This window comes from Panicum virgatum, chromosome 9N, assembly GCF_016808335.1.
Source record: "Panicum virgatum strain AP13 chromosome 9N, P.virgatum_v5, whole genome shotgun sequence".
NCBI lineage: Eukaryota > Viridiplantae > Streptophyta > Magnoliopsida > Poales > Poaceae > Panicum > Panicum virgatum.
The window spans coordinates 33,276,317-33,289,863 of NC_053153.1; the positions used below are offsets into that span (position 1 = coordinate 33,276,317).

Here is a 13,547-nt window from a genome sequence, read left to right on the forward strand (position 1 = left end):
TTGTGGCTAACGGAGGTGCGTAAAGACCATTTTACCCTTCTACTGCCTGGTGGGCTGAACAGGGGGAGCTGATGAGCCGTACCTGCCATGACCTGCATGAACGTGAGAAGCAGAGGCGCCCCACGACCGTGAGCATGGAAATAAAATAGCGTATGAGGAGAAAAATAAAAGAGGGCATGAGAAATAAATAAAATAGTGCATAAAAATAATAAAAATAGGTCATGAAAATTAGAAAAAAAAAACATTAGATCTAAAAATTAAAAAAACAGAAATATGTGCTAAGCATATAGAATTTACAGCAACAACAACAGAGAGCCAAGCACAATTTCATTTAGAAACTAGAGCAATAAATAACAATAACAAATAACAACAACAAGTACTTGTTCATTTCACCAATATTTAAGCAACTAAGTTGATTGGTTTTCATCACATAAGTACTGGCTATCCAAACTACAAGTGTCTTAAATTACATGACTATTGCATAAAATATCGCAACAAAAAGAAGTAGTTCCTCTAGACCACAAGTACTAGGCATGCCAAAAGAAAATAATGCTTCATCACATAGGAAAACTACTCTCAAAATATCACTCAGGAATCACATTTTATTAAAGCTGCAATTTCTTCTTGCTTTTGGTATTTGTAGCTAGGCTGACTATCTTAACTAGAGCCCTCTTTAGTGTAAGCTTATTCATGATGGCACATTTTTTAGTTGGTGTTTGCACTGTTTGTGCTGAGGTAGGATGCACAACTTGGAGAGGAAATTTTTCATGTTTGCACTGTCAATAGATCCAGTTCCAGATCTTGTGTGGAAGCAAGAAATGTCTATCAGTGAAGTGAAAATGACAATATTGAAAAGTAAGAACAGCTTAAGACCACACCTGCTTGCAGTACTTGTTGAAATAGTGGTTGGTGGCCCTTTCCTTTTGTTGACACCTGATGAAGAAGAAGATGATTTTCTCTTTCTTTTTTTTTGTGTGTAGCATTGGCCACTGCCTTATTGTGTGGGAAGATCATCCCTTATGTAGGAGTTTTCACAACATTGCTAGTCTCTATGTTACATACACCTGCTTTCTTGAACCTTTTCTTTGGTGAACTCCTGAAATAAACAAAGTGAAGTATAGGGCAAAAGCATAGGGCAACTAATTTTATCTGAAACAAAGTGAAGTAAAGTGAACTAATGTGTATGAAATTTACCTCGCAGCCTCCATTGTATCTATATCTTTTGGATTCCCATTCTTATAGGTGTACCAGTGGTGCCCTAACTGATGACATATCGGGCACTCATGTTTCTCCCTGCTAGTACCTCCCTTAGTAATAAATTTCTTCCTACTACTACCTTCCTCCAAAGCTGATTTCATCCTATTCTTTCTCCTTCCTGCAGTTGACTTAAGCAATGGAGGATGCATGAAGAAGCCATGTGTGGCTTTGGGTACTCATGAAGAAGTCACTGGGAGGATACTTGTTAACAACTTCATCAACCAATCTCTGAAGTTGGTCAAGTCAGCATTCACGACTTTGTCCAAGCTGTACCACCTACCGCGGCAGTTTGGAGCAACAATCTGAATTTCAAGATTGAAAAGACTATTGCCATCCATCCAAAAGATGAACAACAGCCCAACCGCATCACATGTGCAAGCAAATCCAGGCAAATATGTCCCCTTTCTTTTAATACCAGTCCATTCTCATGAGCAAAATTGTAGTAGCTATTTACCTGTTGCTCTCTGCCCGTGGGTTGGCCCGGACGCCCTAGCCTGGCCTCACAGTGTGGGCCCTGGCCATGCCCTAGCCGCACGCCTAGCCGCACCCTGGCGGCGGCGCACGCTGGCCGTGCCCCGGACGCGCCCTAGCCCTGCCTCGACTGTGGCTCCACTTGGTTTGTAGCGTGCTAGTGAATAGTGACAATTTGACCGCTAATTACGGTGTCAAACAAAGTCGGTTTATAAAACCAACTTCAGAACCCCTGCGCTAGTGACCTGAAGAATCTAATGAGGCCTTTGACCGCGTGATTAGAGGATATTTACTGTAGCATCATTGTAGCAAATCATTAATTAATTACCGGCATTAGATTCGTCACGAAAAGTTATACCTATCTCTGAAAATTTTTTGTAAATAGACTTCATTTAGCACACCATGCATTTGAGATTCCTTTTGTAGCGCTAGATAGCACTTGCTAAGCAAACGGGGCCTGTGTCCCGGACTCCCGGTCGAACAGAATAGATGCGGCAGTTGGATGGGCTGGCCCTGACGCACGCGAGAAAGGGCGGAGGGAGGGCGATGGCAGCCAGGGCCTAGGTTCGATTAGGTCTCGTTGGGGGTGAGGGAGTGAATAGAGTACTTTATTAGGTTTGAAAACGAACGGGAACGGACGAAAAAATCTCTTAATCATTTCCGTTTTCATTTTCTATTATGTGAAACGGCAGCGGGAGCAAAATAGCCAGGTACGGGAGCGAAAACAGGATATAACAGTTACGGAAACAGGCGGGAACCAGAATATCTTTCGGGATGTATTATTATTTAATCACCATTCATTTTGCATGAATATAGCACTAGGCACTCTTTTACACAAGCTATTTTTTAAAAAAAATATGATCTATGTTTTTTGTTTTCTACGACTAAATTGTGAAGTACATGTATTGATATTGAGGAACATGAGAGTATATATGGTATGCCTAATATTTTTTCCCCAATTTTATAAAAAGGAATTAATACGGGATTATCCCGACTAAAAACGGGATCCCGCAAATACGGACGGGATACACCTCTTTCCGCTTCCCGTTGCATTTCCATATTTTTTCGTAAATATGAAAACAGACGGAATAAATATAAAAATACGGACGAAACAGGATGAGATTTTTTCCGTCCATTTTCATCCTTATACTTTAGTGAATCAGGGACAAAGGGTTATGCAAATGGGAAAAATTGAATCAGGAGCACAATGGATAATTCCATATGTGGATCCCGCTTGTCAGGGCTCCAAATCCGATAAGTTGCAACAACAAGTGGACAGAATAACACACAAGTAAAAGAAAATCCGCACGATGATATATACAGAATAATACTGATAAACACATAATCATCAACTAATGGTATACACGTGGCAGACTCTTTCTTAAACCCTTTCTCTCCGACTCTCTCCTCCCTTGCTCTTTAATTCCCTGGCGGCGCCGACTGGGCGTGCGGCGGCGCCATTCGTCGCGTCTTCGTCCAGCCCTTTGCCGGCGACCAGCATCCACCAGGTCAGGTATGCACGCCCCTTCTACCCCCAAGCGCCGCGCCGCTTCCCCTCCCCAGCCTCGCCGCCGCCTGAGCGGGTCGCCGGAAGCCCGGCGGCCGCAAGGACGGCGGCGGCGAGGAGCTCCACTGCTTCTCCCCAGATTTCCCCTCCCCTTTTCCCCTTCTTCTAGATGTAGATCGAGTTGCCATGGGTGGTTGCGGTGGCGGCGGCGGCGGCTCAGGAGTCTGCGGCGCGGCGACGCGGGTGTGCATCACCGCGGTGGGGCACGACGGCCTGTGGCGCAGGTCCCCATGGTGGAGGTCCGGTAGCCGGCGGCCGGCGGTCGGCGGCCAGCTGCGCGGCTGCGCCATGGGGGTGGCCCGCGCGACGTGGCATGGGCCGTCGTGGTCCGGTGGTGGGGAGCGGGTCTCGCCCCCTGCGCGGCCGACGGTCCGTGGCTCTGGCGGCTCTTGGCGCACGTAGGTTTCCTGTTCTTGACTGAGCTCAAGATTGAAGATGTATGTTCGCTCCGGTAGCCGACGCATGGCGCTTGCCTCTGGTTGCCACCTCCCGTTGGGGTCCTGCTTGGCGCTCGCCGTGATTTGCTTGTTGGTGTGTAGATTCTCGGGCGAAAGCCTTGCTTGTGCCGGTAATGATGGCGCCCGTGGGTATCATTTTCCTTCTTGGAGGCATTACCGTGAGGATCTCAATCTGAAGGGACAGATCTAGGTGAAAATCAAAGAACCGATTAAGTGGTTCGGACGGTGGCAGCATTTTAATGTTGTTCTCCTCTTGAGGCGTCGTCTTGGAGTCCTTGATAGCAACACTATGGACGACAGGAAGGCACAGGACCATTGACGATCCTTACATCAAAAGTTTCTAAGAAAAAGTTGATGTGAGATTTATATTATGATCGAAGCTTAATCTTTAGTTTTCTTTCTTGTTTCTTCTTTCTGTCTTTTGTGCTCCTCGGTTGGAGGTTTGGAGTCTAAGTACTCATGTAAACTTCTGGCTTTGTGGCCAGATTTGTTCCTTTACGGTCGTAGACATTCACATTTGAATGTTCAAGGCCGGGGTTTTCCCTTAATCTAAAAAAATGCACGCCCCTTCTCTTTCCTTCCGCTGTGCGAGACGGAGCACCCCCAAACCCTAACAAAACTATTTGTATTTGGATCTGATCCCCTTACAATATGTTACCTACTTCGAAATCGATTTTGTTTGCAAAAAAATATCGGGTGTACATGAGTACACCCATGTCCCATGCTGGGTCCGCCCCTGCTCAGTTCACGCCGTAGGATTCTTGTTCCTAATTCCTTAGTAGGAATCACCTTTGCATCATGCAGCTCATGCTACTTAGGGTAGCAACCTGCTGTTGCTATGTGTACTGTAGTATGCGGCCCCTTTCTCTAGGGTTATGGGCTTATTGCTGCTTTCAGAATGCTATTCTGATTCATCTCATATGTCTCGTTTCAGAATAGTTAGTTGCTGTGAAGTGTTCATGAGCAATGGTTTGTGTTGGTTCGAAGGCAATTAGTCCCAAGGGCAGCAGACAAAACGGCTTCATAGATGGAGATTCAGATGATAGCTCACCTAAGAAGAGGGGAAGGAAGGATAAGGGTGAGAAGCCCAGGAAAGGGGGACATGGTTCGAGGAAAGGACTTTCTCTAGGGAAACCTCAGCATGGGAAGGTTAAGAAGCAGAGGAGGAGCGATGATGGGAAGAAAGGGAAAGGGCGAGGAAAGGACCGTTCAGGAAGCTCCATGGTGATCAATCCTGGGGATCTCAAGAATCATGATGCATTGCCATCCTCCAACACATCAAAGCCAGTGCAAAACGTTCTTCGGTATGATGGTGCTTTCTAAATTTACCTGTTCCTAGTTGTAAAGATGGCACTGCAATGTTTATGTATGAAGATGCTATAAGTGCTGAGAGCCTTCTTTTCCGATGCTCAATAATTTGTAGGAAAAGAGTTGATCCTGAAACCGCAAAGTACTTTATGGAGATCTCCAATCTCTTTGATAACAAGGAGATTGATCTGGATGAGCGCTCAACTATATGCGCTAATGCCTTGGAAGAAACAAGAGGAAAAGAGCTTGAACTTTCTACCGATGCTGTTATAAGCCACACCTTGCAGGTTCTTGTAGAAGGCTGTGAGTTGGAGCAGTTATGCACCTTCCTCCGCAATTGCATCGGGTACTTTCCAGTAATTGCCATGGATAAAAATGGGTCACATGTGGCAGAAGCAGCTCTCAAGTCACTTGCTACACATCTCGAAGATGAGACCTCCAGGATCATGATAGAAGAGATACTGAACAAGATATGCAAGGTACTCTTTTTTTCTTATTGGAAATATATTTTCTTGCGACGGAGCTTGTATTTGAGTCGTTGTTTCAGGTTGTTGCTGCAGATGCTGCTAATGTGATGTCCAGCTGCTATGGGTCACATGTTCTTCGTACTCTGCTTTGTCTTTGTAAGGGTGTTCCGTTAGAGTCACTGCAAGACTTCCACACCACTAAGAGATCTGCTGTTCTAGCTGAGCGGTTGAGTTGTGGTACATATCAATCTGGTGAACATGGTCCAATGAATTTTGAAAATGGTTTCTCAGACATGTTTAAGTCTTTTGTCAGAGAGATGCTACATAATGCAAAGGCTGACATTGCAAACTTACGAGTTGACAAGAACAGTAGCCTTGTTTTACAGGTTAATTTTTACATTACACAGAATATAGTTCTGAATTTTCCTTACTGAGTAGATCTTAACATGTCATTCTGCAGACTGCACTGAAACTATCCTCTGGTGATGATAACGAGTTGCATCATGTAATATCAATACTTCTTGGTTATGATGAAGATGGTACTGTAGAGAAGAGAGATTACAGTGAAAGAAGGGAGGAAATTGTGACATTGCTTGAAGAAAGTGCTTATAGCCATCTCCTAGAGGTATTCTTTTGAGATTTCCCATATAATGCTTGCATGTGCCTATACTGAAGACTTGTCTGCATCATTCTTTTCTTTCTAGCCTTCTGTTTTATGTTCTTTGTGTAGTGTAACTTGAATAACTAGGGAGTGGTGGCCACATCCTGATCATGATGCGATTTGGTATGCAGAATAATACTCATTAGATGATAATGCCTCGCAGGTCATTGTGGAGGTTGCCCCAGAGGAATTGCGCAACAGTATGCTTGTTGGTACTCTTAGGGGTGCATTATTTGCAATCTCATCTCACCACTGTGGCAATTATGTTGTGCAAGCTTTAATATCATCAGCGAAAACCTCAGATCAGGTATACAGACCTGTGCAACTAGAAACCTAACCAAATGTTCTTTCAGCAAACTAATCTTCTGTGCTGATGTAAATTATATATTCCCTATTCACATTGCACTGAGACATTGAGTTCTTTCAATAATTTGTAAATCATTGGTCATGTTGAAAAATTGGAAGGCATTAAAACATATCTGCTTGCTTGGATATTATGACTTGTTAATATTAGTTCTTAACTGTTTATACTGAAAATGCAACATGCACCCTTCGAACTTGTAGCTGAGTGTGACATGCATTTGCTGACTGGGTACAATCTCTTGTACCGCAATTACTCCCTTTTGCAACAATCTGTTCAACAATTTCTTGATTGTAACTTCTGTACTACTTATGGTGGAGAGGGGATAGATAACTTATTATGGGCTTATGTGATTGTGTGTGCTGAAATTATGCACTGAATGTGATTTTTGGTTTGAGTAATTTCTTCTACTTGTTTACATTTCTTATTCCTATTGCCTATTGGATAATATTTACCAATTTGAGATTTTCTTTATTTCATCTTGATAATACCTTTTTCCCCTCAGATGAATCAAATATGGGAGGAACTTGGTCCAAAAATTAAGGAATTGCTTGAGCTAGGAAAAACAGGGGTTGTCGCTTCCATCTTAGCGGCATGCCAGCGGCTTGAAACTTATCGCCTTGAGGTCTTCATTTATGAAATTTTGGTTTCTACATAATTATTCGAAAACTTGTTCTCACTAAATAAATATGTCTGATTTCTCTGGGTTATGAACTGCAGAGTTCTCAAGCTCTTTCTGCGGCATTAAGTTCAGATTCCGAGTCACCTGGTAGCATTGTTGCGCATGTACTGTTTCTCGAGAACTACCTACAGGAGAGATCTTATTGGAAATGGCCTCTTGGTGCAAAGATGAGTGTCCTGGGTTGCTTGATGCTGCAATCAATTTTCCAATACCCACATGTATGTTGAAGTTGTTCCAATCTTTTTAAACCCCATTCCTCATCACTTCAGTGCCACATGGCAGCAATAAATCTCCAGTTTGTAGTGGCTGCTGCTGATGCTCATTGTTCACCTATTTTTTTAATTGTTTCTTTTTTGGCTCATTTGCTACTTGACTTTCCTCCCTAGCTTTTGGCCTATATGTTGCTGTAACAATGTCATCTTTCAATCATCACTTTGACCGTTGCTCTGACCTTGTTATTCTTAAGAGTGTAGTTGCTACTTTATTTCTTGAACAGTTATATAGCAATTTGTGACCTAGTAGTCTATTATCTTTGGCTTTTACCTCTCTGACATCCTCAGCCTAACATTATTGCAAGACCTAGGTGTCTAAAACCTTACTCCTGCATTCCCTTGCTACAGCAATATATTCGACCATATGTTGCAAGCTTGCTGGCTATGGAAGATGATCAGGTCCTCCAAATTTCCAAGGATTCGGGAGGTAGCCGTGTTCTTGAGGCTTTTCTAGGTTCAAGTGCCACAGCAAAGCGAAAATTTAAAGTATTGGGAAAGTAAGTCTAAACACCCCATCAATTCAGAGACTGTTTCATAATTTTCCTAAAGTGTGTTCAGATAATAGTGATCAACTTCATGTGATTTGTTATGCATTGCATAACATGTGCATATTTCACTAGTTAAGTAAATGTTTGACGTGCATGAATAGTGCTTTTATATTTCTTTTCACTTTTCTGCAGCAATCATGTAGGGACAGTAAACTCTAAAAGATTTGGTTGAATGCTTTGTTTCAAGTAGGCTAGGATAAAAAAGGAAGTTGCTTTCATGAAACTCCAATGTGCTCTGTGGAAATCACTTAGCCTATGCCTAAATATCAGTTTAAGCCAAATATTGTTTTCATCAGATGCTACCATAACCTGATCAAAACTTCAAGGCTGTACTTCTGGTAGGCATACCAAAACACATTTGAAAAAAATTGACTAATAAAATCCTTTATATGCACGGCCACTAGATGACTTCGTCTTTTTTGTTATGTGTTTTCTGTATGAACTTCTATGAATGGAAGTCTGCAACAGTATGGTACCCTGGGAATAAGCTGACAAGTAGGCTGCTTTTAGGGTGTGACAATCAAAGCCATCATGACTTAGGTTATTAGGTTAATGTGGAACTTAAAGTGGCTAGAAAAAAAGTTGGTGTGCTGAACTGCAATCTTCCCAACAGTGTGCCATTTTGTACAAGCACTGTGGCTTATTTATTTGTGCTGTGTTAGATATTTAGTACATTCCTGGCTCCGTATCTGGAACTTTATAGCCACTAAATTGCGTTTTTGGGTGCTTCTCCTGTCCCCCTGGCCAATATGCAAGTAACTGGAGCTGTTTCTCCCTGGCACTACAGTATTGCACTGTTCCGCTCACTGATCAGGAGCCGAAGCCAAGCGTGCGGAGCCCCACTAAAAGGGGCCTAATTTTTGCGTCAAGCCCTTGTTTGCTATTTGTTAAGCTAAAATACCTTGGCATCTGAGTCTGACAGAGTGAAAGTTTCATTGCTTTAATCCATTTTACTGCTGATGAACAGCTGTTGACAGTGTGTTGAAGGAAAAGCCGGGCTTTGCTTATATTTTGTTTTCTAGACTAGTCTTGTTTTTTACCAGTATGTACTATCTGGCAGGTTGCAAGGTCATTATGGAGAGATTGCTATGAATCCTTCTGGCTCATTCTTAGTGGAGAAGTGCTTTACTGCCAGTAACCTTTCTCATAAGGAGGGCATAGTAGCAGAGCTGCTGGCTGTGCAATCCGAACTATCCAAAACAAGACACGGGTTTCATTTGCTAAAGAAGCTGGACATTGATAGGTAAGTCAAATGTTCAATGTCCTCTGATGCATATTGTCAAATAGTCTATGCTCTCAGTACAACATAAAAAAGTTGTTTGGTCTTGGTCCTTATCATGCTAACCAATGTTGCGTCCTTTTCATGACAGATATGCTAGGCGACCAGAGCAGTGGAGGGCTAGTCAAACTTCAAAAGAAACAACTCACAGACAGTTTGAGGTTGAATTTGGTACTAACAGTAAACCAGTTGCACAAAATTTCAAAGAGAAGGCCCCTTCTCAAAGTCCTGTGAAGAAACTTAAGCAGAAGTCTGACAAAATTACTGAGGATGCCAGCAACAACAAACCAGATTTCACTCAGAATGGAAACAGTAAGAGGCCAAAATCTGCCAAGGCAACTTCTGAGAAAGAATCTAGCAGCAAGAAACTTGCAAGCCATGGCACCAGCGTGGCATTCTTGAAGGACTCTGGCAAGAGGAAATCACCTGGTTTCCTCTCAGATAAACCAAGCGTCAAGAAACAAAAACATCACAGACCCAGTTCTGGTAAACCAGACGGCAAGAGATTTGTTCAAGGTAGTAGTGCTAGCATGCCGTTTGTCAAGAACACTGGCAAACCGAAACAGTCCATTGCGGAGCTTGCTGATCTGGCTGCTAAGGAGAAGCTGTCTGTGTCTGAAGTCCGTAAGTTGCTGAAGCCCGAAATGTCAGGCAAGAGCTAATCCTTCCCATGCCGTGTAATCAGGTGTAGGAAATTAGAAATGATACTGATCTTTTGCCCCTGTTGTCGCAAATGTGATGCAGCAATTTTGTTTGCCATTTCCCCAACGTATTGCAATTTGCAAACTATGAGGTTTAAGATACCTGGGCTTGACTTCAGAATGAGTTTCTTGTGCATGTCTTGAGACCGATTTCTTCTTTTGTTAGTTGTTACATAGGTGCCAGTCCAGGTCAAGATTCTTCTGCATATTTGTCCTCTTTTCTCGCTCGCGCTAGTATTGCATACCTGAATTGTAATAGTACCAACTCTGTTTTTAAGTATATGATGTTTAAATCAAGCTAATTACTTCCCTTTTGAACATAAAGAAAAAGAATAAAATATCAATTTATCTCACTCCCTCTTTCTCTCCCTCTCCCTCCTTTCTTCGTCCATGTCACCTCGCTAGGCACTATTACTTATTTTTTTCACTGAATTTTGTGGAATTTACAATAGCTATAGCCTACTGTGAATAGACCCCACCACTAAGGACTAGTTCAGTTGGTCCAAATACATTATACATTGGTGTTGCCTTAATAAACCGCTTGAAGCGCCAACACCACCTAAGACGTAGGAGATTGGTGAAGGCCACGGCACGAGTACGATAATCACAGTGGCTGCAACAAGCCATGCTCATCGATTCATCCAATGCGTTAGGCCGTGAAATCTGCAGGATCCGACTTGCCTGCTTCCTTCACATGTGCTTGTCCCAACTCAGATTCGTTGCACCCTGACAAATGTTCAGCTGTCTCAAAAGATTCAGTCTACATGATTTGCATGACCGAGGCCTTGGTCCTCATGCCGTCCTGCTGGAACTATCCAAAATATGTTCTGTTTGCTAGTTCTAACCTTGTCGATGGACTGAAACATTATTAGTTTTTAGGTTAAGTTCCAGGTTAGGCCAGACGCAGGCAGTGTGAAGTGAACACCATCTGCCTGTGTGTCATAACAATAATGCCACAACTCTTTCGGATGAGGTAAAAAAACCTCCCAAATGTTGCTATCAGATGTACAAAAATTTTACCCAAGCGCATGGGCAATTTTGTCTTTGTGATAAGTTTGTAGCATCTTATTTAATGCCTGGCCTTTCTATTTACTGGGACCATGCATTTCCAGTTCAGCCTGCCCTACAGCTGCAGCCAGTCAGTCTGCTCATCTGCCAGCAGCCGCTGACTACCTGAGCCTTTGCTACCAATGCGCTAGTGCAGCTACTAAGGCCTTTTTTTGGTTTTGTCCACGTGACTTTGACCGCTAATTACGATGTCAAATAAACCCAGTTTACAAAACCCCGTGCTAGTGACCCTGAATAATCTAATGAGACTTTTGGCTGCCCGATTAGAAGATGGTTACTATAACATCACTGTAGCCAATCATCGATTAATTACCGTCATTAGATTCGTCGCGAAAAGTTACACTCATCCCTAAAATTTTTTTGCAAATAGACTTCATTTAGTACACCATGCATGCGAGATTCTCTTTTCGGAAAGCGTGCGCGCCAGAATCCTTGCGGAACCAAAGGCCTAAATACTTGGCGACCCATTGCCAATGCCATGGCCTGCTCTTAGCTCCAACTAGCCTTGGTGGTTTTTGTTTTCTGTTGGCCAGGATGACAAAGAAGAGTGGTTATGGGAGGGCTACGCGTGATGCTCACCATGACCAATCCAAGGACCAAGGTGACCATTCAGTGAACTCGTTCAGATTTCAGAAGGTGTGTAGATTCATATGGCATTTTTAACCCCTGCTCTTGTTCATCATCTTCGTCAAACCTGAATCATGGCGTCTCTTTTACAAATTCGTATGCTCCATCTCCATCACACGTCTGAACTCCGATGCATTTCTCGAGCGTGTCTCAGATCACGGGAGAAGCAAATCAGCAAAAGAAGCATGGACAGAGCAACAGTTCATCAGGGCACCAAGCTCCTGCAGCTGCGAAGAGGAAGACGTGGAAGAAGTATCTGACGTTCCTGTCGATGTTCCACAACAAGATGAAGCACAAAAAGTCGGATACCAAGGCACCAACCGGCTTCAAGCAGAGGAGGAACTCGAAGCGCTCGCCCTGTCCAGTGCTCCAAGAATGCAGCAACCTTGTCCGCGTTATCCAGCGGACGGCGGCAGATTGCTTCGCTGCGGCGGCGTCCGGCGCTGGTGATGAAGACGAGCTGCGTTGTTACATGCAGCTTGACCAGGTGAGCTACGGCGTGAAGAGGGAGACCTTCGGACCGATCTACCTGGTCACATGATATTTGGTGGTCTCAGCGCTAACTGCTTCACTGCTTCGTCGTTCAGATGCCATGGCAATCTTCTTGCTTGCAAAACAAAACAAAGTACCGTCGAGCAATTGAGTGATGTCCTGATTGAACCGAGAGTCATTCCTTTGTCAATTCTTGCTCGACATTGTTTTTCATTCTGGCAACTCGTGTGTTACTCTTCCATTCTGCTGGGAAACTAGACTGGCCTTGATCACTTAGCCTACTTTCATGTGATAAATACTCTGTCTATTCACAATTTCTCACGCACATCATCTGTGCACTTTCTCATTGCTCTGCTTCCTGAACAGAGCAGGGCAAAGGAAACCAAGATATAGGCAAATAGTTTGGATCTTAGGGTGGCGTGATCGACTTACTGATGCCAGAACCAATGAATGATCTGCCTATTTCTCCACCTTAGCAAACCAGTTTAGGGTGGTACGCAAACTGGCATGAAAAAGGGTATAGCACGTATGAGGTTAAGAGCAACTCCAGCAGACCATCTATCAAATCCCTTTCTTTAAATTTGAAAGGTGAAGTCAAGAAAAATAACTCTAGCATGCTCTCTACTTGAGTTCCCAAACTAGGGAGACCTTCAAATCTCTCCTTCCACCCCCTAGACCTAGGGGTCTCTAGGGAGCCCTTCATCCATGATCCCCACTCAACAGCCTCTTGCTTCCCCTTCTAGGCACATGCTCCGCTCTTTGTGCCACCCTTTGCTCGCCACCCCGCGCGCCTGAGTGGCCACATGAACTGAGCTCCTATCGGCCTTCGCCCGCCGGCCCCATCAAGACGCACCATGCGGCTGCTTCCCTTGCTCGGCGGCCGCCGCCGCCGGTCTCGGCTCGTCCTGATAGCCTAGAAGAAGGGAGAAGGAGATGGTGGAGGGAGGATGGAGGAGGCAGAGAGCGGCAGCAACAACAGGGGGAGACGAGGAGTAGATGAGGAAGACAAGAATTTTTATTTTTAATTTGAATTTTATTCTTAAGGAAATTGAAAAGAAAAATGGATGGGGTTGAAATATGAGGGGCTCTTGCTAGACTTGGATGTATTATTTGGAGGTTGCGAGAAGGGGGGCAGCCCCCAAAGGTTATATGAGAGTTGTGATTTGGGAGCCATTGCTGGGATGCTTTTCGTAGATCAAATTTTTTAGGAAGCGACGATCAAGCAGTGATCAAACGAGCATCTCCAAGATCATTTCTAAAATCTACTCTCTAAATTATCATTTAGAGAATCATTTGAGTAAAAATTATTTTCTATATCTTTGTACTCT

The 13,547-nt window shown here is 43.6% G+C and overlaps 2 protein-coding genes across 4 annotated transcripts; both read left to right on the forward strand.

Annotated features, from left to right (window-relative positions):
* Window positions 1-3,089: 3,089 nt before the first annotated feature.
* On the forward strand, window positions 3,090-10,168 carry LOC120688315 (pumilio homolog 23-like). 2 transcript variants are annotated; one of them, XM_039970579.1, is made up of 11 exons: window positions 3,090-3,241; window positions 4,688-5,057; window positions 5,177-5,540; window positions 5,609-5,914; window positions 5,989-6,153; window positions 6,353-6,496; window positions 7,056-7,175; window positions 7,271-7,450; window positions 7,853-8,001; window positions 9,113-9,295; window positions 9,423-10,168. In XM_039970579.1, exons 2-11 carry the CDS (start codon window positions 4,720-4,722, stop codon window positions 9,991-9,993), a joined length of 2,520 nt encoding a protein of 839 aa, XP_039826513.1. In that variant the 5' UTR covers window positions 3,090-3,241; window positions 4,688-4,719; the 3' UTR covers window positions 9,994-10,168. The 2 variants fall into 2 exon arrangements, with proteins under 2 accessions (XP_039826513.1, XP_039826514.1); XM_039970580.1 differs by having other exon boundaries at window positions 3,090-3,236.
* Window positions 10,169-11,584: 1,416 nt separating this feature from the next.
* Window positions 11,585-12,491, forward strand: LOC120691825. 2 transcript variants are annotated; one of them, XM_039975021.1, is made up of 2 exons: window positions 11,585-11,736; window positions 11,882-12,491. In XM_039975021.1, exons 1-2 carry the CDS (start codon window positions 11,635-11,637, stop codon window positions 12,266-12,268), a joined length of 489 nt encoding a protein of 162 aa, XP_039830955.1. In that variant the 5' UTR covers window positions 11,585-11,634; the 3' UTR covers window positions 12,269-12,491. The 2 variants fall into 2 exon arrangements, with proteins under 2 accessions (XP_039830955.1, XP_039830956.1); XM_039975022.1 differs by having other exon boundaries at window positions 11,585-11,694.
* The last annotated feature ends 1,056 nt before the right edge of the window (window positions 12,492-13,547 follow it).

Coding starts and splice junctions, on each gene's coding strand:
- LOC120691825 (XM_039975021.1), top strand. CDS start 11,635: ATGACAAAGAAGAGTGGTTATGGGAGGGCTACGCGTGATGCTCACCAT. Junction 11,737..11,881: donor ACTCGTTCAGATTTCAGAAG/GTGTGTAGATTC, acceptor AGCGTGTCTCAG/ATCACGGGAGAAGCAAATCA.
- LOC120688315 (XM_039970579.1), top strand. CDS start 4,720: ATGGTTTGTGTTGGTTCGAAGGCAATTAGTCCCAAGGGCAGCAGACAA. Junction 5,541..5,608: donor TACTGAACAAGATATGCAAG/GTACTCTTTTTT, acceptor TCGTTGTTTCAG/GTTGTTGCTGCAGATGCTGC. Junction 9,296..9,422: donor AAGAAGCTGGACATTGATAG/GTAAGTCAAATG, acceptor TTTTCATGACAG/ATATGCTAGGCGACCAGAGC.